Genomic DNA, 22,587 nt, shown 5'->3' with positions numbered 1-22,587 from the left:
AGCCATATGCCTGTCCTCAGTAGCTATCAAGCATGCTCCTCATAAAATTATTAAAAGGGATTACTGTAAGGTGACCTGATTTTTAAAACAACAAAATATGATACTTTTAATAATTTCCTGAAGGAAAAAAGGCCAAAGCGGGACTGCAAAATGTACACATTTTAATAAAAACGGTTTCATCACAAATACCTAGTTTAAAAACTAATTAAATAAATGCGTACTATGTAAATAACTGAAAATAATATGGTGCACAGCACTCCAACCAAGCAGTCCTTTAGAAGCAGAATAATTGATTGATATTTTGTTCATGAATGAATCTTCATCACTACATCCTTCTTTTCAAATGACATTTTCTAAAAGTTTACATACATGTGATTGAAGTGCACTTTATTAGTCAACATATCTTCCTAAGTTGTCCTCCTCCATGGCTGTGCAGTCTAAGGTGCTGTGCTTTGGACTCCGACTGCAGGAAGGCATGGGTTCAAGTCCACCTGGGTTCAGTCAATCCACAGCTTTACATTCCAAAAAAATCGGGACAGACTCAAAAAAAGGGACTGTGCCGGCAAATATGTACACATTTTAATCTAAGGTCTGGACACCTTAGATTAGAGTTGTAAAGATTAGAAACATTTTTTACACAATATTTATTAATATCCAATATTTCATACTACAAATATTATACAAAGTGATGAATCAGCAATAATATCTTTTTACAACAGCAACTATTATTCCATATATATATAGATAGATGATTTTTTTTGGATTTAAAAAAGTTACCATGAATATGGAATATAAATAATAATAAAAAGGAACACTTGAACCTACTTTTTCATTTTTTTAAAAAAAAGATGAAATTATATATAACAACATTATTATATGAAGTCTTTTCGCATGTTCATTCCATTTATTTAAAAAATCACTCAGACCATATCAATATAAAAAAGCAAGATTATTTAATATTTATATATATATATATATATTTATATATGTTCAATAAGAAAGCACCAAGGACAGTTTGAAAGCCTGTACTTAAAATACACATACCCATTTTCTTTTGAGCTTCACTAGTAAATATGTATATGCGTAAATTACATGTACCATTTCTTTAAAAAATTGAAATTGTAAAAAACACAACTCTCTTGCATCGAATGCTCAGACAAGACATGAAAAAACAGTTGACGTGTGGACAGTGTACATTCCACACGCCCAGAAAGAGTAAATGCAGTATCTGGTAAAATTCAATTTCCCTCCCGCCTTCTACGTCTTCATTAAAAAAAAGTACTACTAATAAAAACAACCAGCAATAGTAATAATACATGTATAAGTATAAAGCTGAGTGAGTGCAGTTTTTCAACTACACACCATTCAAGTGCTTAAACTTTAAAATATCTTCACTTTTCTCAAACTCTACATTCAGTATAAATAGTAGATCTTATATATCCTGCCACTCATATCCCAAACAGAAATTGGAACTTTTTCTTTCTTTTGTTGTTGGTTTAATAATACTGTTACACAATCATATTCTCTCAAAGAAGTATTACCATTGTAGACACTGCTTAACAATAGGACAAGGAAATAAATATCAGAATTTCAAGATCTGTTTAAAAAATCACGTTTTCTTGTCTTCCAACATACACTCGACATATATATTATATATAAATATATACATACACGCAACTGTTTCATATGTGCAGGCTTAGTAGGGGGGATTCTAACAGATTGACATCTATACCTATTGCTTTTCTGTGTGTAATACAATGAACAAATTCTCACAAGTTGGTAAAAACCAGACACACATAAGTACAAAGGCAAGTATGATAATGTATATCCATCAAAAAATAAAACATGTTACCATCTTGAAAGATAAAGAATAACCGAATCCATAGTGAGGAAAAAATGTTCACATCTCGTGCAATGGAGAGTGATTTTTCTTTCACGTAAATTTTCCATCAAGAGTTCACAGACATTAAGATCATGGCAGTATTATGCTCATAGTTAGCTGGAAGAGAAAACGACAAGAGAAGACTCGAAATCAGTACACACACACACACACACACGAAAAGCATATCATACATACACATGTCGTGGTCACAGTGCGCACTTACAACTTAAAAGTGAAGCACAGTTTGGTAGACTGGCAAACATATCGAAATTACTTTTCTTCCACAAAAAGCAGTAACATCTTCAATAACCAGACACAACCAATAGATTAACTATGGCCTATTCTTTCTTGTTTACACATATACTTCATATCTTGTAATTATTTTCATTCTTATATTATATATGTATATATAATATCTATTTCTTTATTTCTTTGTATACATATCAGTGTTTTTGTGTCAACACCACTCACACAAACACATCTAAGTTGGAAGCATTGTTCTTCTTAATACTCCCATTTGGTGGCACTCTCATAGTCGGTGTCTCCCAATCGAAACATGCCATTCTTATTAGCAACAAGATATTCTCCGCTAGTGCTCTTGATGCAAATTCTTGTTGGTTCACGAAGTTCTAAGAAAAATCCCTCTGGCACATCTGAATCTGCTGTTACTCCTTCTCCATACACGTGCCAATACTTTCCATTTTGACCTAAAGAAGAAATATAACGGGATACGATCAGAATCTCAGACAAGTTTTCAGTGTACTAAAATAACACAAAATGCAGTCTTACACATATGTGATTGATTTGGTTTATTTTATTTCACATTTCTGAAACTTTCATTCGACTAAAAGCGAAGATGAGGATGAGTGATGACATGACGACGGTACACACAGGCCAGGATTGAAACGGAACCTCTGGCATCATAGCTAACAACTCTGGTACAGAGGCCAGCTCACACATGTGTGAGAACTTCATGACCATACTTCAGTACAACCAACCAATGATGGTGAAGAAGAACTTCAATCTTTATTTTCTGATTGGATTGGTAAATGTAGATGCCGAAATGTTTGGTCGAGCCTTGGGGTTAGCTGGGGGGATGCTCCTATGGTTTAACACAGTGACAATGGGAGAGCTAGGAGATCACTCACTTCGAGCACTGATGATCACCAGCAACATTTTCTATAGTATGTATATGTGAGATATATAGTATACAGGGTCCGTTCTGAAAGTATCCGAACTTATTTGTTTGCAAACAATTTATTGATGACAATTACAACTGCTGTCAATATTCTTCAATGTCTTCAGCCTCAATACAGCGAGTATAGCGACTTTTCCACTGTTCACAGCTGTCCTGGAAGTCCTTGACTGACACCCTCTTTAATGCTGCGGTCGTGGCAGCTTGAACCTCTTAAATTGATGCAAAACGCTTCTCCTTGAGCACCCTTTTGACCTTGGGAAACAAAAAGAAGTCTGCCGGTGCCAAGTCCAGGCTGTAAGGGGAATGAGGCAGCATTGCCACGTGTACGTTGGCCAAAAACTCTCCTACCAACAGCGCTGTGTCAGACCGGACAAACTGGACCCTCTGTCGGAGACGCTGAAGCACTGTTTTGTAGTAAGCTGCATTCACGGTGGTCCCAGCAGGTACAAATTCTTTGTGCACGATCCCCTTCGCGTCGAAAAAGACAAGGAGCATTGTTTTCACCTTTGATTTTGACATCCGGGCCTGCTTTTGACGAGGGGATGCGGGGGTGTGCCATTCTGAACTTTGTAACTTGCTTTCGGGGTCGTAAGCCTCCAGTAGCATGGTTAAAGTCTCCGTAAAGTTTTTTTTTTTTCAATTTAACACAAAATTTCATAGCGTAGCACTGTTCCAAAGTGTGCTTCATTTTCACCAAATCCACCAACTGCAAATTCTCGACGTTACGTTTTTTCCGTGTACACAACACGAGTGATTGCACCTCAACCACTGCTTGCAGGCAACTGAGCGAGGCCTTGTTTTGTAGGTTAACCCCACTGCCACCTGGCGCAGCTTACCCGAACCCCCGACCGATTCTCGCACCACGCTGCAGACAGTTCGGATACTTTCAGAACGGACCCTGTACAAATTCTATTTCTCCACTCATAATAGAAGATTTTTCATTTTTGTCATTTATTGTGAAGAAGACATTATTTTAGTCCAGAATTTGGTGGAATGGAACATCTGACATTCTACTGAGACTGTTAATGGAAATTTTACCTAATCAATATGTTTGGTTTCTTTAAGAAAAAGAAACATGTCTCGTCATATGGTTGGAAATTATAGGAAAATTAATGCTTAGTTTGGAAACTTATTGTTCTATCAAAAGCAAGATTGTCGTTAAATGTGAAGATGAAACAATACACCAACACTCAATAATTTAAATTAACATTGTAAAAGGTCTGGGAATGCACATGACCATTTATAAGGGGAGAGTTTAACGGGTCCAAACCCTTCACATTGGTTTAATAAACATTTTGCATTAATTGAATAATCAAATCAGCATTTGATCAAATCACTATAATATTTTAAAATCATTTTGAAAATATAAATTATGGTGTAGGGGTTGTCCATAGACATAATGCATGGTGGTGATGGCCAAGACCACCACCGATTTTTCAAACTGTTATGTATCAATACTTTGGAAACAGTGGTGCTAACTTTGGGTGGGCTGGACTCTTGATATTTATTTTATGCAACAATATACAGTTGAATGTGAATTATACATATGTCAAGGTGAATAGAAAATAATATGTATAACTGAGAATTACTTGCAAATCAGATGTAGATAACATGTCATATGATTATTAAAATACTGTAATTGCATCTATTTTGAGTTATAACATACAGAATAATACAGGTTATTTCTTGTCATAAAGTGGTAAATTAACAAATCTAAAAGTTTGATTCTTAACTATTTGCCACTTTAATAGTGTGACGATGTGACCTAAATAATGTAGGCCATTGACTAGTATCATATTGGGGATGTAACAAATTATTATAAAATATTTTGGTAACACTCAATCAGTAATTAATTTGTGAGAATTCTTTAAGCGTATAATGAAGAAACTTTTTTTTTAAACTATGGGGACTTTTTCTCTAAATTTATAACAACAGACAAATTATTGCGTGGGCCCTAGTCCCACATGTCCATATAAGTTGGTACCATTGCCTGGAAGCATAATGAGACTGCACATCATATGCTCTAAATACCGGGTGTTTCATTAATAACTGAGGGGGTTACAAAAATTTATTGCAAGTAAACTATTGAACTTACCTTAATGAAACCAGTCCAGAACGAACTAGGCATGCAAACGGTTTGTGCGTGTATGTTTTGTTAAGCTGAGGGTTCACATCCCTCTCACTAGGTGGCACTCAAATCAGCCACATCGATCATATCACTCACAGTGTTTTGTGCAATGTTTTGGTCCCCAAGATCATCGGACCTTACACCATATGACTTCTTTTCGTGGGGATTCATCAAAGACAGGGTATTTTTAAAATATTCATTTTACAAAACAATGTAACTGTACATCTCGATAATACAAGTTACAAGAAGCTGCTGCAAAGATCTTTGACTTCACGATGGTGCCACAGTGCTGAATTTCAGTTAAGATTCTCTTCTATTGTATAGTAAGCTGCTTACTGTAAAGAGTCAATGCTTCACAGTTTTTTTTTGCAGAGAAAGAGAGAGAGAGAGATCTTCTTTTTTATTCTTCTTCTCCCCCCTGCCTCTCTCACTCTCTATCTCTATCTTTCTTTATCTCTGTCTGTGTCTCTATCTTTCTCTCTCGCTTTATTTTTCCTCTTCTTTTCATTCTTCTCATGTTCTCTCTTTTACTCTACTCTCAACTCCCCTCTTCTCGTCTCCTCTTCTTGTTTCCTCCTCTCCTCTCAAACCTCCTCTTCTCTCATCTCTTTCCTCCTGTCTTCACCTCTTTGGTCCTTTATCTCTCTCTCTCTCTTCCCCTTCACTCTTTTTCCCCCTCCCTTGTCTCTTCCTTCCTTCATAGCAGCTTAGTTCGTGGTACCGAAAAGGAATTGCAAATTTAATAAGACTTCGAAGTGAATTTGTTTTTATTAAGAAGTGTAAAGAATATGATAATGGGACTGTACATAATAATTATGCTGTACACATAGTACTTTGTCGGGTCAAGCCCACTCCCCAACAAGCTTCCGGTCAGCAGTGTCCCGGATTTTCACTTATGAAATATAGCAACCCTATTTTAACTACTAGTGTATACTGATTGTAACCATACCTTTGAAGAAAACTACTCCTTTGTCACTTCTCTCCACCTGGATGGTCTCGTATGTGGCTTTGTTGCATTCCAGTTTGTTTGAAGAGCCACTCTTGTAGCCAACAAATCCTTGCTCACATTTTAATACAAGGATTGGCCTGCAAAAAAATAAATTTTACTTGTATATATGATGAAAAGCTACGACGGGAATCAATGTACAATGGTTATCATGTATTTTTAAGGTTTCATGATAAATATTTTGGAAAGAAAGTCATCTAGCACAATTTTATAAGCATACATAATTATTTTATAAAACAAATAAAAAATAATGCAAGGATGATTCAGTTGATTTGTTAACTTTTGTGTACATATATATTTGGAGTGAATGAAATATATAAATGTTTTGATGTAACTCCATACTATGATTGTCAAACACTATTTATAAACAGCTGGTTAAGGCGAGGAGGGACAATTTCCCCTAGTCTGTGAGGGCCAGGGCTTTCCTACCGACTATTGGTCCCACTCCCATATGCTTCAGCAGAGGTGGAAGATCATCCAACCAGGTTACGAGGTGACGTGTGGTCAGCAGAACAAACTCCCAGTCGTTGCTGTAGGTTTCCATGACCGGGTTATGCTACTCATTTGTACCTCCCCAATTTCCTCATGATTGTGAATGGCCACCAGCCCCATACACAGCCAAATCTCAGAGAAAATTTGTTACACTTCCCCAAGGAGAGCCAAACTAGAGCGCATCCCTTAGATCGAGCCCAAAGCCTGACTCCTTAAGACTAAACAGCCATGGTGCGGGACTTGACAACTAGTTACATAATAACGGGTGTTTCACTCGCTCTAGGCCCCAGATTTTCGCTTATATAAATCAAAGTAATTGTTGTAATTTAATAACATTTGCTAAGGACATACCTTGTTGTGCGAGAAGCATGATGAAATCATGAGAATGAGTGCCACAGTTGTTCTAGGCATGCGTATACGCGAGTTGGCCATTTGATGCGGTCTTACGGATGTGTGCTTGATGCTGTTCTACAGTTGTGTTCACTTAGTTTGTAAACCAGTTGGATGACTATGAACTTCGTACTGGCTATTTTCAGAAGGATGGTGCCAGTTGTCACACTTCCAACATCAGCATGAACAAAATTGAGTCTTCATTTGAAAATCGCGTCATTTCAAAGGGACTTTGGCCACCAAGATTGCCCGATCTTAACCCACCAGACTACTTCTCATGGGGCATGCTGAAAGGAAAAGTGTATTGCAACAAGCCGCAGACTCTTATGCAACTGAAAGACAACATTCGGTAGGAAATTGATGCTGTGCCTCCCGATATGTTCGCGGCAGTCTTCAATAACATGGAGAGACGTGAGACGTGTGCAGACATGCCTTGATGCTCAAAGCAATCACTTCCAACATTTTCTTTGATATCACCACACTTCACAGAATACAAGGTATGTCCGTAGCAAATTTTATTACATTACAACCATTACTTTGATTTCTATATGCAAAAATCTGCGGCCGAGAGCGATTGAGACACCCTGTATAAATATCTTACTCTTCTCCCTTTCGTTTGTAGTGCTGTAAACACATTCACTCTCAATGGAACACATGCAAATCATTTGATGTTGTAGCTGTATGATTAATTCTTCTTAATGTTTTTCCAGGAGTGGCACTGCAAAACAGCCATTTCAGTGCATCATGACACACTGATGAAAGGATGTAAGGTTTTTAAAGTAAAAAATAAAGTTTTTACTCTCTTTCACGTTTTAAGGTGAGGAGTTACAGTTACGCACCATGTGTGCATTACTTTCAATATTGTCAGAAAGCTACTAAAAAAAATCTGGACGTAAGCAAGAGTATGAATTTCTTCCCATGTTGCAAGTGGAAGCGTTTTTCTTTTTTTTTATGTCAATTATTAAGCTAGACACGATACTTGAAAAATATGATGAGTGAGAATTTTCAGAATCCCATGTATGCCTTATGGAGATAAAAAAACTCAACAACTTCAACTTCAAGTTTCAGCTAATCAAATGAAAGTTTAGACTTTTCCGCTGGTCAAAAGCTTCATCAAACTGCCCTCTTTCCATCGATATACGAGGCGTATTTTTAAAGTAAGTACCATTTTGAAATTCTGTCGCTGCAGCGCTGCGGTCGGTGTCCTGTGCATGATCACTGTGTACCTACATCTGTTGGCAAGCCACAGACGCCATTTCGGCAACAATCGATCGTGTATACATTTGCTTTTGCTTATTTAAAATGCCTCCACCGATTGAGAATCCCGCTGACTGTGAAATATGCGCTGTTATTTGTTTTCTTAGTGCTAAAGGCGTGAAAGCAGTTGAAATTCACCGTCAGATTTGTGAAGTGTACGGACAAAACATTATGAGTGATGGAATGGTACGCAAATGGGTAAGAGCTTTCAAAGATGGCTGAAAGAATGTTCATGACAAGGAACGGAGTGGGCGACCCTCAGTGATCACTGTCGATTTGGTGCAGAACGTCGACGAAAAAGTGAAAGAGAACAGGCACTTCACGATTTCTTCGTTATCAGAGGAGTTCCCTGAAGTTTCAAGAAGTGTTATCTACGAAATTGTTACCGAATGCTTAAACTATCGAAAATTTTTGGGTACCAAAAATGTTAACTCAGGCAGCAAACTTCTATGACGACTGAATACAAAAGCGTGTTGTTCGATATGATAAGTGCCTTAATATTGGTGGCAATTATGTGGAAAAGTAGATAAAAGTGGTCTTTCATGTAACAATAAAATTGTTACAAAAAGTTTACTTGTTTTTTGTACATATCAAAACGGTACTTACTTAAAAAATACGCCTCGTATTTTCCTATGCCATCGGAAGTTTGATATTCCCAATAGAATAAATCTAATAATACTCTCATAAGTGCAATGCATTTCTCCTTGCCTCATATGGCCATCCTGGCAGTGTTGCCAAACCTGATGCTCATAAAAGAGCTAAATTTCAGATTAAATTGAATTAAAATCGACTTTCAAGAAGCTACATTTATGAAGGCTGGATAAAGTGCCTCGTAGGGTAATTTTAATTGTAGGTGTCAAAGGGGTGCTTTTACCGTTAACTTTAAAGTAATGACAATTTATTCTAAGTTTTCCAGCGACATCACCCATCTCAATAATCCACCGATGGTCATAGGAAATTGAATATAAAGGATTCCCAGATAACAATATTATGTCATCTCCATGGCACTATAAAAAGTAGCTGGGAAGGTAACAGGGGGTGGGGCGATGCAGTCAATAAAACAATATCATGTCATGTGCAAAATATATACTCATGACAAAAATTGGTCTATGTGGGCCAGAGTCAGTGATGGCATCATAGTGGAACATGGGGGTGGGTGCCCCAGTTCATAGCCAAACGAGTGCACAAAAGAGCCAGATCTGGCTCCAAAAGAGCTGAGTTTGCAACACTCACTTGGAGGGAAGAGCCTGGCCGAAACTGTTCCGCATGCCCTTTAATTTGCATTGTGGACTCTAATTACATTGTAATTTTAGCTACCTATTTTTGTACATGTGTCTCAACACAATTGTGGCTGCAAACTGTTTATAAATATTAGTTTTGAATTGCAGTCTTACATATGCATATTAAAAATATTTTTATAATACACTGTTTAATTAGAACAAATAGGTAAAATAAAGGGAAAAAAGCAGAATGCTGTGAAAACATCAATATCGTGACTATTAAAATGGAATCTGGGTCAATAAAAAAATGACATTTATTAATTTCACAGCTAAAAAAATTTTGTAAAATATGGTAAAACTACTATTCTTATATAAACAATGCACTCCATGCTGCTCGTAACCAGAATCAAGTAACAACAGCATGCAAGGACTTAGTGTTGTTATGGCAAATAAATAATGGTTAGATACACAATGAAGGGATAATGTGCTAACTTGCAAAATCACAATTATGAAAATCAGGCTGTGAACTAATGCAGGATGCCAGAATGTTTCTCCACTAGACTTAAGTAATCCCAGCAACAAAGAAGCATTTTGAAGCCTGCCCCATAACAATATCATATTTAGTGCTGTAACTGGAATATTTTCATTATTTTTTTTTAAATGAAAACTTGTCCATGATAAAAGGATTGTGTCATGCTTTCAAATGTCATCAGTGAAATCAAAGTATTTGTTACTGTTGATTAGAGGAAGAGAATATACAATAAATTTAATGCCAAAAATTCAGACAGCATTAATCCTTACTTACGTACTTAATATATTTTCATAAATCCTATAGAGCCATGCAAAAATTTGTCAACGTCATGTTTTTCTCCAATAACTTTTTCAAACCATAGATTCAAGTGAAATTATATGTTGGGAAGCAAGTTAGGTGCATCTGTATAAACAGGTGGTAGATCAATTCAAACTATTTACAAAATTATTATAAATCTTTATTCGATTTTTCAACCTGGCAAAAAAGTTAGTTTTATCACCATAATACATGAACGCTTTAAGCAACAATCACCAAACCACTAATGGCTTTAAACACATTCTAGTACTTTGTTTCAAAGCCCTTAGAATCAGTTACAACCTAACACCTGCATGGCATGAAGTCAATCAATGTGTCGATCACTTACTGAAGGATCTTGCCCTATTCTTCCTTCAGCTGGGTGAACTTCTCACTGGCATTCTTGGCTGTCTTGTGATTGAGGCCTCACTCCAGCTCATCCCACATGTGCTCGATGTTATTCAAGTCCGGAATCTGGCTTGACCACTCCATGCGAGTCATGTGATGGTTGTCGATACACTCCTGTGTGACCCCGTCGTCCTGCAGGATGAAGTTGCGTCCGAAGTGATGATGAGCGAATGGACACATGGCATTTGCGAGAATGTCTGTATGCATGTACAGGTCCATGTTGTCCTTTATATGGTGGGGTGGACCCATCCCAAGTGCAGAGAAGCACTCTCACACCATTACATTCCTACCACCATGCTTCATGGTTGGCAGTTGGTACTGGGTGTACCTTTTGACTTTGGGATGTCGTACCTACTCTCCAATGGCTTTTTCAAAAAGAATGTACTTGCTCTCATTGGTCCACAGTGCGCTGTTCCACTGCCTCCATATCCATATCAGGTGCTCCTTCCTGCTCTTGAGGGAGATCAGTGGGGTTTTTTTCTTCACAGACCAACATCTGAATAGTTTCCCTCTCCTCAGCTGCCTCTTCACAGCACCCATGGACAGTGGCTTTACTCTCAGTGTCATTATTTCCAGAGTAATGTATCTGGAAGACAGATGGGACTCGGCATGAGCAGCATGCAGACTGCTACAATCGTATAGGGAATCAGTCACACATGGTCGCCTGGGTTTGGCACCTTGACAATGCCATGAAGAATAGGGCACGATCCCTCAGTCGGTATTAGACTCCATGCCACGCAGGTGCCAGAGCGGGATCGATGCCAAGGGCTTTGAAACCAAGTACTAGAGTGGGTTGATACCAATGACTAGTTTGGTGATTGTTTTCAAAGCATTCATGTATTACAGTGATAAGAAAAAGAGTGTCATTTTCTTGCCAGGTTAAAAAATCGAATAAACATATTTAATAATTTTGTAAACAGCCCAAAATGATCTACCACCTTGCTGCCCAACATGTAAAAATTCCACTTGAATCCATGAAGTTTGAAAAAGTTATCGCAAAAAAAAACATGTTGATGAAGTTTTGCACGCCACTGTACGTATATTAATTTATTTTAAATACTGGAATTCTAAAAAAAAATAGTTTTCTGCAGAATGAGAATTAGAACAATAGTGTATATGTTGCAAAATGCAATAATACAAGAATTATAATTCATGAATACTTGGAAAAGATATTCACGTGAGGCATTGAATGTATGCATTTTTTTAAAATTTTTCTTCCAGTCATTGCTATTAATAATATTTTCTTGTACAAATATCCCCTCACACTAAGAAATAAGGAACTGAAGCTGAAGCTTCACCTCTTGCTCAATCAACACATTTCTTTGCTCCTTGCTGAAACACAAGCAAATACCCAGACCCAGGCTTTCTACAAGAATATAAGCAAACATAGCAGTAACTATCCCCCATCTGCCAAGAAGGTACAAAGAAGATAATTTTCCTCCCTATCTCTGCCTAAATTTGAAATTCTGACATTCTTGCAATGATCGTTAATGATCTTGCATTAGTCCCAAGTGTGACCACAGAGGAGGACACTCCGCACCCTGAGATATCAGGAAAACTTCATATAATTCGACGGATGCCACGAAAGACAGCACAATAAGTGCATCATGGTCTCTGTGTATTGTGAAAAAGTACAAAACGTCAAAGAAGTATTCATCAACAAAGTGATGTAAGTTTTATGGAAAGGAGGCGAGTCGAATCCAGTTTCTACATAAATAGTGGACTCAAGTCTGAACTTGACAACAATGTCAAGGTATTTTAAATTAAATTTCTATTTTATGATATGAACAACAACAACAACAACAATAATAATAAACTGTAAAATATGAGGGTTTTTTTTTTTAACTAAAGGGCAAGATATGAAATCTTACTCTGTCTTCAGTGCTCAAAGTCTAAATTCCTAGCTGGGGACTGCTTTGCTCACATTTGGGGAAAGGTGAGGGAATGTTTGTATGGATCAACATGGAGAAAATACAGTGGGGGAGCATGCCTACACAAATTACCCTAGCAGGGGATACTTTATGAGAAATTTGTTAACTTTTGGAATAGTATCCCCCATGCTCCCCCCACCCATAAAAAATCCTGCAGGCAGCCTTGATTAGACCTATTTCATTATCAGTATTAAATATTAATTATGCAATGTCAAAAAATTCACTATTTTCATGCACGCCCCCGAATATTCACTCTCAGTTAAGATTTTTTAGACTGACAAAGAGAATGGAATACATATCAAAAAAACATTGGCAAGCTCTCTCTCTTTAAAACATCTTGGATAATCTCAATGAGGTTACTCATACAATAGGTTAAACAGAATGAAATAGTGCAGGAGCAGTGATAAACCATCCATTCTAAAGAGAGGTAGCAGCTGGTACAAAACAATGACCCATTACTTCATACTTCAAGTATGTATGTATGTATGACAATTTTATCTTTCTTTTTACACTCACTATGCATATGTTGACAAAAATGTTCAATACCAAACAAGGAGCATTCACCACTAGTGAAGGAGAAACTTATTAAATAAGTTGTTTCATAAACCCTAATAAGTCTCCATCCCATGAGTTTGATATAAAAAAACATGGCACCAGAAGCAGGGCCACATCACTACAAATGATTAATAAACATATTTAGCATATATGTATGGGGTTGATTTGATAATGGTGTACTATACATTATCTCCTCCCAATGTCTATACCAAAAAGTGTAGCACAACAAAAACAAACTATGCATTATCATTACCTATTAATAAGATAGAAGTAATATTTGCAATTATCCTCCACGGCATCACAATTAGCATACAAATGGCCAGATCGTTTGGTTCCAATGTATTTTCCATTGTTGGCTCGGAAAGCTACAGCTCCATCACTCTGCCACACAAGGTCAAATAAAGCATTTGAAGACCTACAAAATTGAAACAAATGTTTAAAAAAATAATATTATGAAATAAAAAGAATAATTAAGTGTACACACAGGACCTATGCATGTGTTACAATGCTTAAACAATCCTGTAAAGATTGTAGGATGACCAACTGACAAGTGTACGCTTCAAGTCCCATGTCTTGGGCAAAGGCTTGACAAGTTCTAAGTTAGTAGAACTTTGGACAACTCACAACTCTTTTAAATGCTTTAATGCAAATAGACAGAATAATTCTTATATAGTGGAATTAAAATTAGAAAATTATATTTAAAAAGTTATAATTTCATGCTGCCTATAATCTACATTGTAAAATTAACCAAAAGAATAGATATGGATAAAATGACAACCTTTAAAATATATATAACCAAAAGATCATGTGTGTAGTGAGTGACTATTGTATTGATTAATTTTTTCCCAAATTACACATGCATACAAATTTATGTAGCATGATGAATGTGATAAACTATTTTCATATATGTCAAATTTGTGCAGAAAAGGTTTTTACTCATAATGTCATTTAAAATTTCTAATTCATCTTGGAGCCTGTATGTATACCTCACCTTTTATCACCCACAGCCTGTATTCCTCCAGCAGTCTCTAGGGTCCAGTATTTATCCTGCATGGTCCGGATGTACCAGCGCTTCGTTGATTGGTCAAATTCAAGTTGGAATGTCTCATGATCGGATATTTCATCTTGGTTTGCAGTGACATCTACTCCTGTAAAAACAAAATGGCAAAATATGATTAAGTTCCATGTAGATAAAAGCAAAAATGCAAATGCAATATTACAATACGAATTAAAAGGTACAAATTAATAAAAGTTATCTTATCTCTCATCTTTTAATATATTCAAATGTCTTCAAATTTATTGGACTTACTTGAAAAACCAAGTGACTGAATTAAGAAATGTGTTTTGTAATGTTGGGGATTTTTTTTCTTAGTTTACACAGTTCTTCAAACTCTTTTAGATAAATTAGATGAAATATGTGAAGTGACATTCGCAATGTCCATAGGTTAAACTCAAACCTTGAACCATCATCACTCTGAACTATAGAATATGGACACCTCAATACACTCACACCTAGGGTGGTATTTGTAGGGAAATTCGTCCCCTCTGGATACGTGTGTCCCCTCTTCTACTTGATAAATTTTATCCCTGGAGGGGAATGATATTTGTGGGGGAACAACAATTTACTGGCGATTTAGTTACATTTTCGCACTTCGCCATTCATCTGCAACACTTTTCTGTCAGACAAATGGAAGCTGCATTTGGTGAACACAAATGTGGCCTGAAGCTATACTCTATTCCTGGAACTATCAAACAAGTGACCAAGGTCAAAATGATCCCTCCCCCTTCCTCCCCCTTTTTCTTTGTCCACGGAATTTGGCCAGAAAATGGCACCCCAATGGGAATGGTAAAGTTGCAAATGAGTTGTCATGTGACTCTTTCTCTCTCTCTCACACACACATTATATATACATATATATTATAAATACATTATATATAGGGGGAGGGAGAAACAGATAGGTTGCATAAAATCATTGTCTGCTGTCTCTAGACAGTCAGTAGAATCCCCCTTCACTGGAAATTTCTTAAATACCACACTGCTCACACCTAACTAAACTTGACAAATTCTTGATAAAGTACACACACACACAAAATTGCACATGGGGGCCTCCCCTATGGTGTAGTGCTAATGTTTCCTACTTGTAATCATGTGGTCCTACGTTCAATCTCCAGTGGAGGGACATTGCTCAGTGGTTTGGATCCTATTTCAAACTGTAGATCCAGTCCTGATTAGCCTATCTGAACTTAAACAAAACCATACACATTACACAAATACAGATGAAGTGAATAATTCATTATTCTGTATTTTATCAATTGTCAAGTTGTTGAGCCAATATTGGTATGAAGATACGAGAACGCTTGTGTTCGAGTGGGGGAGGGGTCCGTATGTTAGAATACTGGATAAAATATGGATGTACCATTGTGCTTAATGAGGATGCTCTAACAACAATGCGAGTGAAGGTGGAAATAAAATAAAGTTATCTTCATTTTTTCTTCGTGCAATTTACTTTCTGCTCAGATAGGTGAATCAACAAAACCGAAAACTAAGTCAAACAGGTTCGTTGGCAGAACTTTCACATGTGAAGATCAGCTTCAGGAATAGTTTACAGTCAAGTGTATCCCATGTGTATCTGCAATTGAAATGCATCCATTCCTCTGCCAATATATATTCTATGCTAAATAAATCATTTGTTTCAGTTGAGAGACTTAAAGTGGATGGGAACCATGAAGACAAAAATGGAAAGAAAACATTGTAAATGACGTTTTGTGGGAAACTTGTTGGTATGTTTTCGGAATCATTCTTCATTATTTTTTCGCCATTGTTACTGGATTCCGAAACCATGAATTTGACCCAGAAACAGATTAACAACGGAAAAATAAAATCTCAAGATGATTTATGAAAGCCAATATGAATGCTTTCTACTTTCCCTACTCCCCCCTACGGAAATTCAAGCCCTAAGGAAATTGGGTTGAAGAATTCAGTAGAGCGAGATTGAATGGATCAGAATCTAAGGTAGAAGACGAATGAGTTCTTTATCAGAACGGAGCGAATACAAAGAACAGGAAACATTTATCTTCCAACATTGTTTAAAGCGTTTATCTTGCACGGACGAAAATCCGCCATTCAAAACCGTGATTTCAACTGTTATTTCATGGTTTGATGATATTTCTTATTAATCTATAACCAAGCTGCAATAACACAAGTTATAGACTTTAAAACAGTATTGGTAACAGTATTGTGCCTAATAATAATATATCTTTATTTAGCGGGCCAGCTTCAGCGTATGCTTATGTGTATCTGAAAAGAAAAGTGAGAACAACTGCTGAAGTGCTTGACAATTTTAGCGCGTGGGTTAAATTATAATTTAAATATTTGTTTATATTGAATATATTAAAACAGCTTTACTATTTGTTGAGAATAATATTGTTCATTAACGTCGATAATATTATCTACATTTCAAAGTGAAAATAATAAGGGGGCAACTGCCTCCTTGTCCTCCCGTACGCACGCCTACGACCTAATCTCCTCAAAACTTGAAAACTTTAACCACTTTATTGGTATCTTTAATGGAATGCTTGTGTGTGCGAGTACGCGTTTACTTGTTTTTTCTTGTTTCGATCTTTTTTATATTGAAAAAGAGAAACGTAGAGGATACATACCACTCTCTTTGGCGGAGTGGTTAGTGTATGCGCCACGAAATTAAATGGTGGAAAAAATATGAATGTGCCATTATGTTTGTCTCGTCGTCGAATCTATTCATCTCAACTTTAAGGTAGTAAAAGACAAATGTATGGCAACTATATACTATTGTTATTAATTTTATAATTGCTGTTGGAAACTAATAGCAAAACTAGAAAATAACTCCAAGGCTTCCTTTAGATCACGAGCACAAACTGCATTTCGTGCATTTGAATCAACATTTCGTTTGACTTCTAATGGTTGGGTCATCCTTGCCCTCAGAACACAAACATCTGCGTGATTCATAGTTGGGATGCTAGATGACAATGTTTGCTAATGAGCCACGCTTCCGTCTTTCCTGTTCCCTGTCACTTTCGTCCCATCCCATCGTCCCAGTGTCTCGACTTCCGGTCCATTAGTCTGAAAAGCGAGGGGATCAGGTAGGAATAAGGGTTTGCAGGCAGCTACAATTTAACGCAGTGCTCGCTATAAATATCGATGAGTTTGTAGTAGGACGCTGGTGCTTCAAATTAGCAAATAATCTGATTTTTGCGGACTTCACGGATTGTTTTGACAGGGCCTACTTGAAAATAACTATAATTACATTCTAAACAAAGAACTACCTATGTAAAAATAGTGTTAACATATTTAGTTTAATAAAACCTGTACACCCTATCAACAACCACCTTAGGATTTATTCATACACAATGAAATTCTACGGCACAAAGACATTATGTGCGTACATTAAAAAAACGCGTAGAAATTATTTGTTTCTCTATATGCAGGATAAAATGTAGCATAGACATCCAATAGAAATAAATTCATTGCACAATAAAGGTAACGCCAGAATTGCAGTGAGGACAAAAAAAGATAGGTAAATTCAGTAGGTTAGTTATTTGTTCGATAAATTTCACATATTTTCCTTCATCTGGGCACTGATTGACTCACATAGCCAGAGGTCAGAGGGAGTGCTGTCCTCTGACACGTCCAATGTTGCCAGTAAACCTGGTAATTTCGAAGGAAAAATAAACTTTTTTTATCACCACAAATCGTCTGTAATGCATAAAATGCGTAAAAATTTATCGTTCTTTTATCAGATCGATAAATACCCACAGAAACCATCGATACACATCGACAATTACCGCAAGCGATCACCTTTTCCCAGTTTATTTTTAATTCGTACAAAAAACTTTTTTTCACCTTTTTTTCCCATACTGAACGATCATGTACAGAATTTTTTTCTTGTTTATGTTTAAGGACATCCAGATAGACAAAGGAAATACCCAGTCCAAGGTTCATCGGTAGACATCTAAATGTATAATAAATTTGAGTGTCCTTCTGGCTTCTAACTCACCCCCCTGAGAGAAAAGTGGAGTAAATAAATAAAAACATGCGCACACAAAAACTAACAGGAATAGGCCTACATATAAATGTATTCACGTCTGTTACGCTCAAGGGGTCCAATTTGCGTTTTTCATATAAAAACCAAACTACACGTTATCCATTGTGTACGAGTTCCGATCTATGCTTGTCACTTCCACACACCATTATTCATCCTTTGCGCCAGAATTCCTTTGTAGGAAGGGGGAAAGGAGGGGGGGGGTCTGATAGTGCCGTTGTCACACTACAACACGTACTTCGTACTACGGACCAGTAAATAAAAACAATTCCATTACAATAGTTTTACGCAGGAAAATGTCACGTAAGTTTGGACCATTTTAGTAGTCCTGGTTCCACAAAAGATGGTTCAATGCAACGGCAAGTTGTTGACAGGCGAAAACCCTTAGTACAGTACTGACAAGATACAATTCAACACAGGCCAAAGCAGTGGAAGCGAAAATTCAGGCGAAACCAGGGGTGGCTCGGTTGCCCTGTTCGTAGAGTAATGGAACGATATGCCCGAGACCCGGAGTTCGAGTCCTGGTTGAGCCTGCACGTTACACTGAAATACTATTTACGTAAAATCGATAAAGCCAGGTACAAAGATCATATTAATGTATATAATGTAAACATGGACTTTTCTTTACTGACAGTTCAAGTTTCTGAGATGCATTTGTAGATCAAATTTTGTTGTCATTGTATTAAACAGACCCAACCAATCTTTCAAAAACACCGATAGTTGACATCAACGGACCTGACAATTATCACAGAGTTGGTTTTCGAGCCTGCATAATGTTTCAAGACTAATTATGACCAGATCCGGATGTAGCCCTAAATCTTTACGTGATATTGAAATGATGAGATTTGTAGCTGTATTAGAAATCAGAACCGAGATACATTCACAATTACTTGTAAGACTTTCACTCGATTACCAGTCACACATTATTTAGTAATTCGTATCCTGTAATTACTTGTGTGTATTTGAAAAATATCAGTAATTATTCCCATTTCTCATTTGTTCATGACCCTTGTTCGGAAACTTGATGGCGAGATACCTATAGCGAAGCCAAGCCGTAAATATTGAGATAGACCTGGAGGAAACAAGATTGGATTAATTCTGCCGAGGATAGGGACAGATGGAACCGCCTGTGTCGATTCTCTCAAGGTTTGGTGATGCAAGAGCTGGTTGGTTGATTGATTTATTTTTCTTCGCCTCTCCGCCACCCCCGGCCAATCGCCAAGATGAGGATCAATGATGTATGATGAAATTGATGAAGGGACAATGACAAACAACACCCATGCCAAGGCCTGGATTCGAACCCGGGACCTCTGGCGTGGCAGCGTGCCGTGCTACCCACTCCACCACGGAGGCCGGCAGATGCAATAATTGATTGGTTAATAAATCAGTAAACGGTGAAAAAAATCTCATACCAGAAGGCGAGAAGACAGTTGTAAGCCACTGGCAACCATGATACAACAAAAGGGTGCTGCATTCTTTCCAATGAAAAGGGTAAGAAGCAAACAGCATTCTAACGAGGTTCTTGCTTTAATCCTCTTCCTCCAGGGAAGATTGATGCACTCAAAAAAGACTGATAGACAGTGGAGTCTGATGAAGAAGAAGCGAACGAGTTTGTTAATGGGGTTGTGTTTCTTCCTTCGCTCTGGGTTGTTTTTTTTCGTGCTGCAGAGCTGAGAAAGTTGACATGACTTGTCAACTCTGATCATAAGAGCAACTATTTGTGGCACAAGTGCTTGGGGTCCGCGGTCACCATCACCCACCGTCGATTTCGCAAGGATTTTTTTTTTTTTATGAAGATTATGTGTTGCAAATTGTGAAGAACAAAATTCTGGAGCGCGGAAAGAAGTATTTACGACTGTAGAGACGTTTAAAGTTGAGATGTAGCCGTTTGAAGTTGCGAGGTGGAAGCCTACCTGCGGCCATGTTAGTTTCGTAGCACCCGTACTCTACTTGCGGCCATGTTAGTTTCGTAGCACCCGTACCGATGGATGTATGTATGTAAAAGTCTGTTTTTCAGGGCTATACCCCAAGAAATGTCATGAAAATTGCTGTCAAAAATTTCCCGCCGATTCCGGGCTCCGCCCCTAGGGTAATTAACCTACCGCTATCGCGGCCCCGCCTTTTTCCATAGAGTCCCTTTGGAAGGCATGTTGGAAACTGCCCGGAGCCACACCTGCCCAACACATTTTCCGCACTGAAACATTAGGAAGGTACCAAAAAATTAAACCTCAGAAGGTAACTTACCTCTTTATCCCAAGGCAAGGCACTGAACGAATAGCGGGTCGTGCGCCTGTGACATGAATCCATGATGGAAGCCCTGAAAAACCGTATTGACGTTACGTAGGTAACGAATTTTAATGTTATAAAAATGTAAGTTTCGTAGCACGTAGAACTCTAAAAATAACCTTCCGCGCTTGTTTGGAACTCCCTTTCTTAGAAGAAACTTCATTTTGGACGAAAATATTTTGAAATGTGCACGAAATCGAAGGTGGAGGATGTGACCACGGAGCCCTAATCGGGACTGGACCTACAGTTTCAAAGTGAGATACGAACCACTATGTGCCTCCACCGGGTATCGAACCCGGGACACCTTGATTACAAGGCGACGACGCTACCACTGCGCCATCGGGGAGGCCTCCTGTTTAATGGAAAGAATGCCAGAAAATATTTTCATGGCCAATTGTGTTGGTACTTTTATTGTATTCAAGAAAAGTCCTTATTCGTCATGTTGAAATTGTGTGTTCCAAAAAAATACCAGTGTAAATCTGATGTTAATATAAACTATCAAAATCCATTATGTTGTTACAATGATCAAACTCTTGTAACTTTGTGTACGTAATTTTCACAATTCAATCACATTAAAAAAAAGTGCAGGCACAAATCTCTGAGCAGGAACTACACTATTAAAGATATATATTTTAATGGTTTATTAACAACACTAGTCCTCGTATGACTCTCGACTCGAAACAATCCTTTTGCCATCGAACCAACGTAATCACAGAAAAGAAAGAACGACTGAGTTACAGGGTATTCGTGTCTTCCTTTTTGCATCACAATTCCAAAGTAACTAAAATAAACACTTTGTCTTTCACAATTTATTATACAGCCAGTATAATTACAGGAATATTTCTTCCAAGTCGATACGATACATAAATAACATAACATTAACAAAAGCTATATGTCGCAGTGTAGTTAGTGCAATTATGTATTCGATTTCAGCATGACGTGACCAGAAATGCAGGGACCTTTTGTAAACTACAATTTTTCCACGTTTTCATGTACGAGAGACTTACTGGGCCAAAAAAGAAGGGAGTATAACCATAGGATACTGTATGGTATAACTCTCTTGGAAATGCAATGATTTCAGTAAAAGCATGTGGTTTTCGCGTTCTAGAGATAATTCCCACCCCAGTTAGCCGACGTGTGTAGAATGTATTCATTTCAACTTAGAACGTACAGTTTCTTGATTATATATGAATTCATGCATCATGCTATATAGATTTCATTTAACATTAAAAACACGTTGCCAAGTAATCAAGGTACCTGACCTATAAGCCTGATGGTTGAAAAAGAAGAATAAAGAAAGAAAAGGGAGAGAGAGAGAGAGAGAGTGTTAGCTGTCGGCGTTTTATCTTCTTCTAAATTTGTAATTCAAATACTATCTACTGCTACAGCTATGTGCAACAGAAAAAAAAAACCTTCCAGGATGGGCAACTCTTAATTTGAACCTGTGACTTATAATAATTGAATTTTCTCTCCTCTAACAACTCTATCAGCAGAAACATTACAATACTACTGTTGTAAATATCTCAATGCAGTTCTTCTTCATTACTTTTATCCATAATATTTTTTTCGAATGCATGAAAGAGACCTGCTTATCGTGACTATGCGGAAGTAGCATGCCTTTTTTGCCTTCGGAAGGAGAAGGGTTCCTTTTAAATAAGGTGCTGAGATGGTGTCTTTTTTGTGAAGCGTGATTCTAGACGACAGAAACATAATTTTCCTTTGGAAGTGTCTTTTACAACTGTAAAAGCAGATGGATGGAACAGCCAGTCAGACGAGGAAATCTGTGAAAGGTGTCCGCACTTTTATACAACTATTGGAAAACTTAAATAATGTTGATCTCACAACTACAATGAAAGCTGCTTTGCTTCAAGGCGTTCGTATGTCACGATACAAAAACACATTAAACACAACCATGTCGTTTTTAGTAGACA

General features: G+C 37.3%; 1 protein-coding gene across 1 annotated transcript in view; it reads right to left on the bottom strand.

The window, feature by feature from the left end:
* Positions 1–627: 627 nt before the first annotated feature.
* sn (fascin domain-containing protein singed) overlaps positions 628–22,587 on the bottom strand; it is a 195,240-nt gene continuing 173,280 nt past the window's right edge. The window contains exons 3-6 of the mRNA XM_083125403.1: positions 14,285–14,441; positions 13,547–13,708; positions 6,158–6,294; positions 628–2,589 (exon numbers count right to left, since the gene is read on the bottom strand). Coding sequence (XP_082981529.1) covers positions 2,387–2,589; positions 6,158–6,294; positions 13,547–13,708; positions 14,285–14,441 — 659 coding nt within the window. The 3' untranslated portion in view covers positions 628–2,386. The remainder of the gene's footprint in view (positions 2,590–6,157; positions 6,295–13,546; positions 13,709–14,284; positions 14,442–22,587) is intronic.

Source organism: Lepisma saccharinum, chromosome 7 (assembly GCF_977018435.1).
Source record: "Lepisma saccharinum chromosome 7, izLepSacc3.1, whole genome shotgun sequence".
Lineage (NCBI taxonomy): Eukaryota > Metazoa > Arthropoda > Insecta > Zygentoma > Lepismatidae > Lepisma > Lepisma saccharinum.
This window is presented reverse-complemented; position numbering and strand designations above follow the sequence as displayed.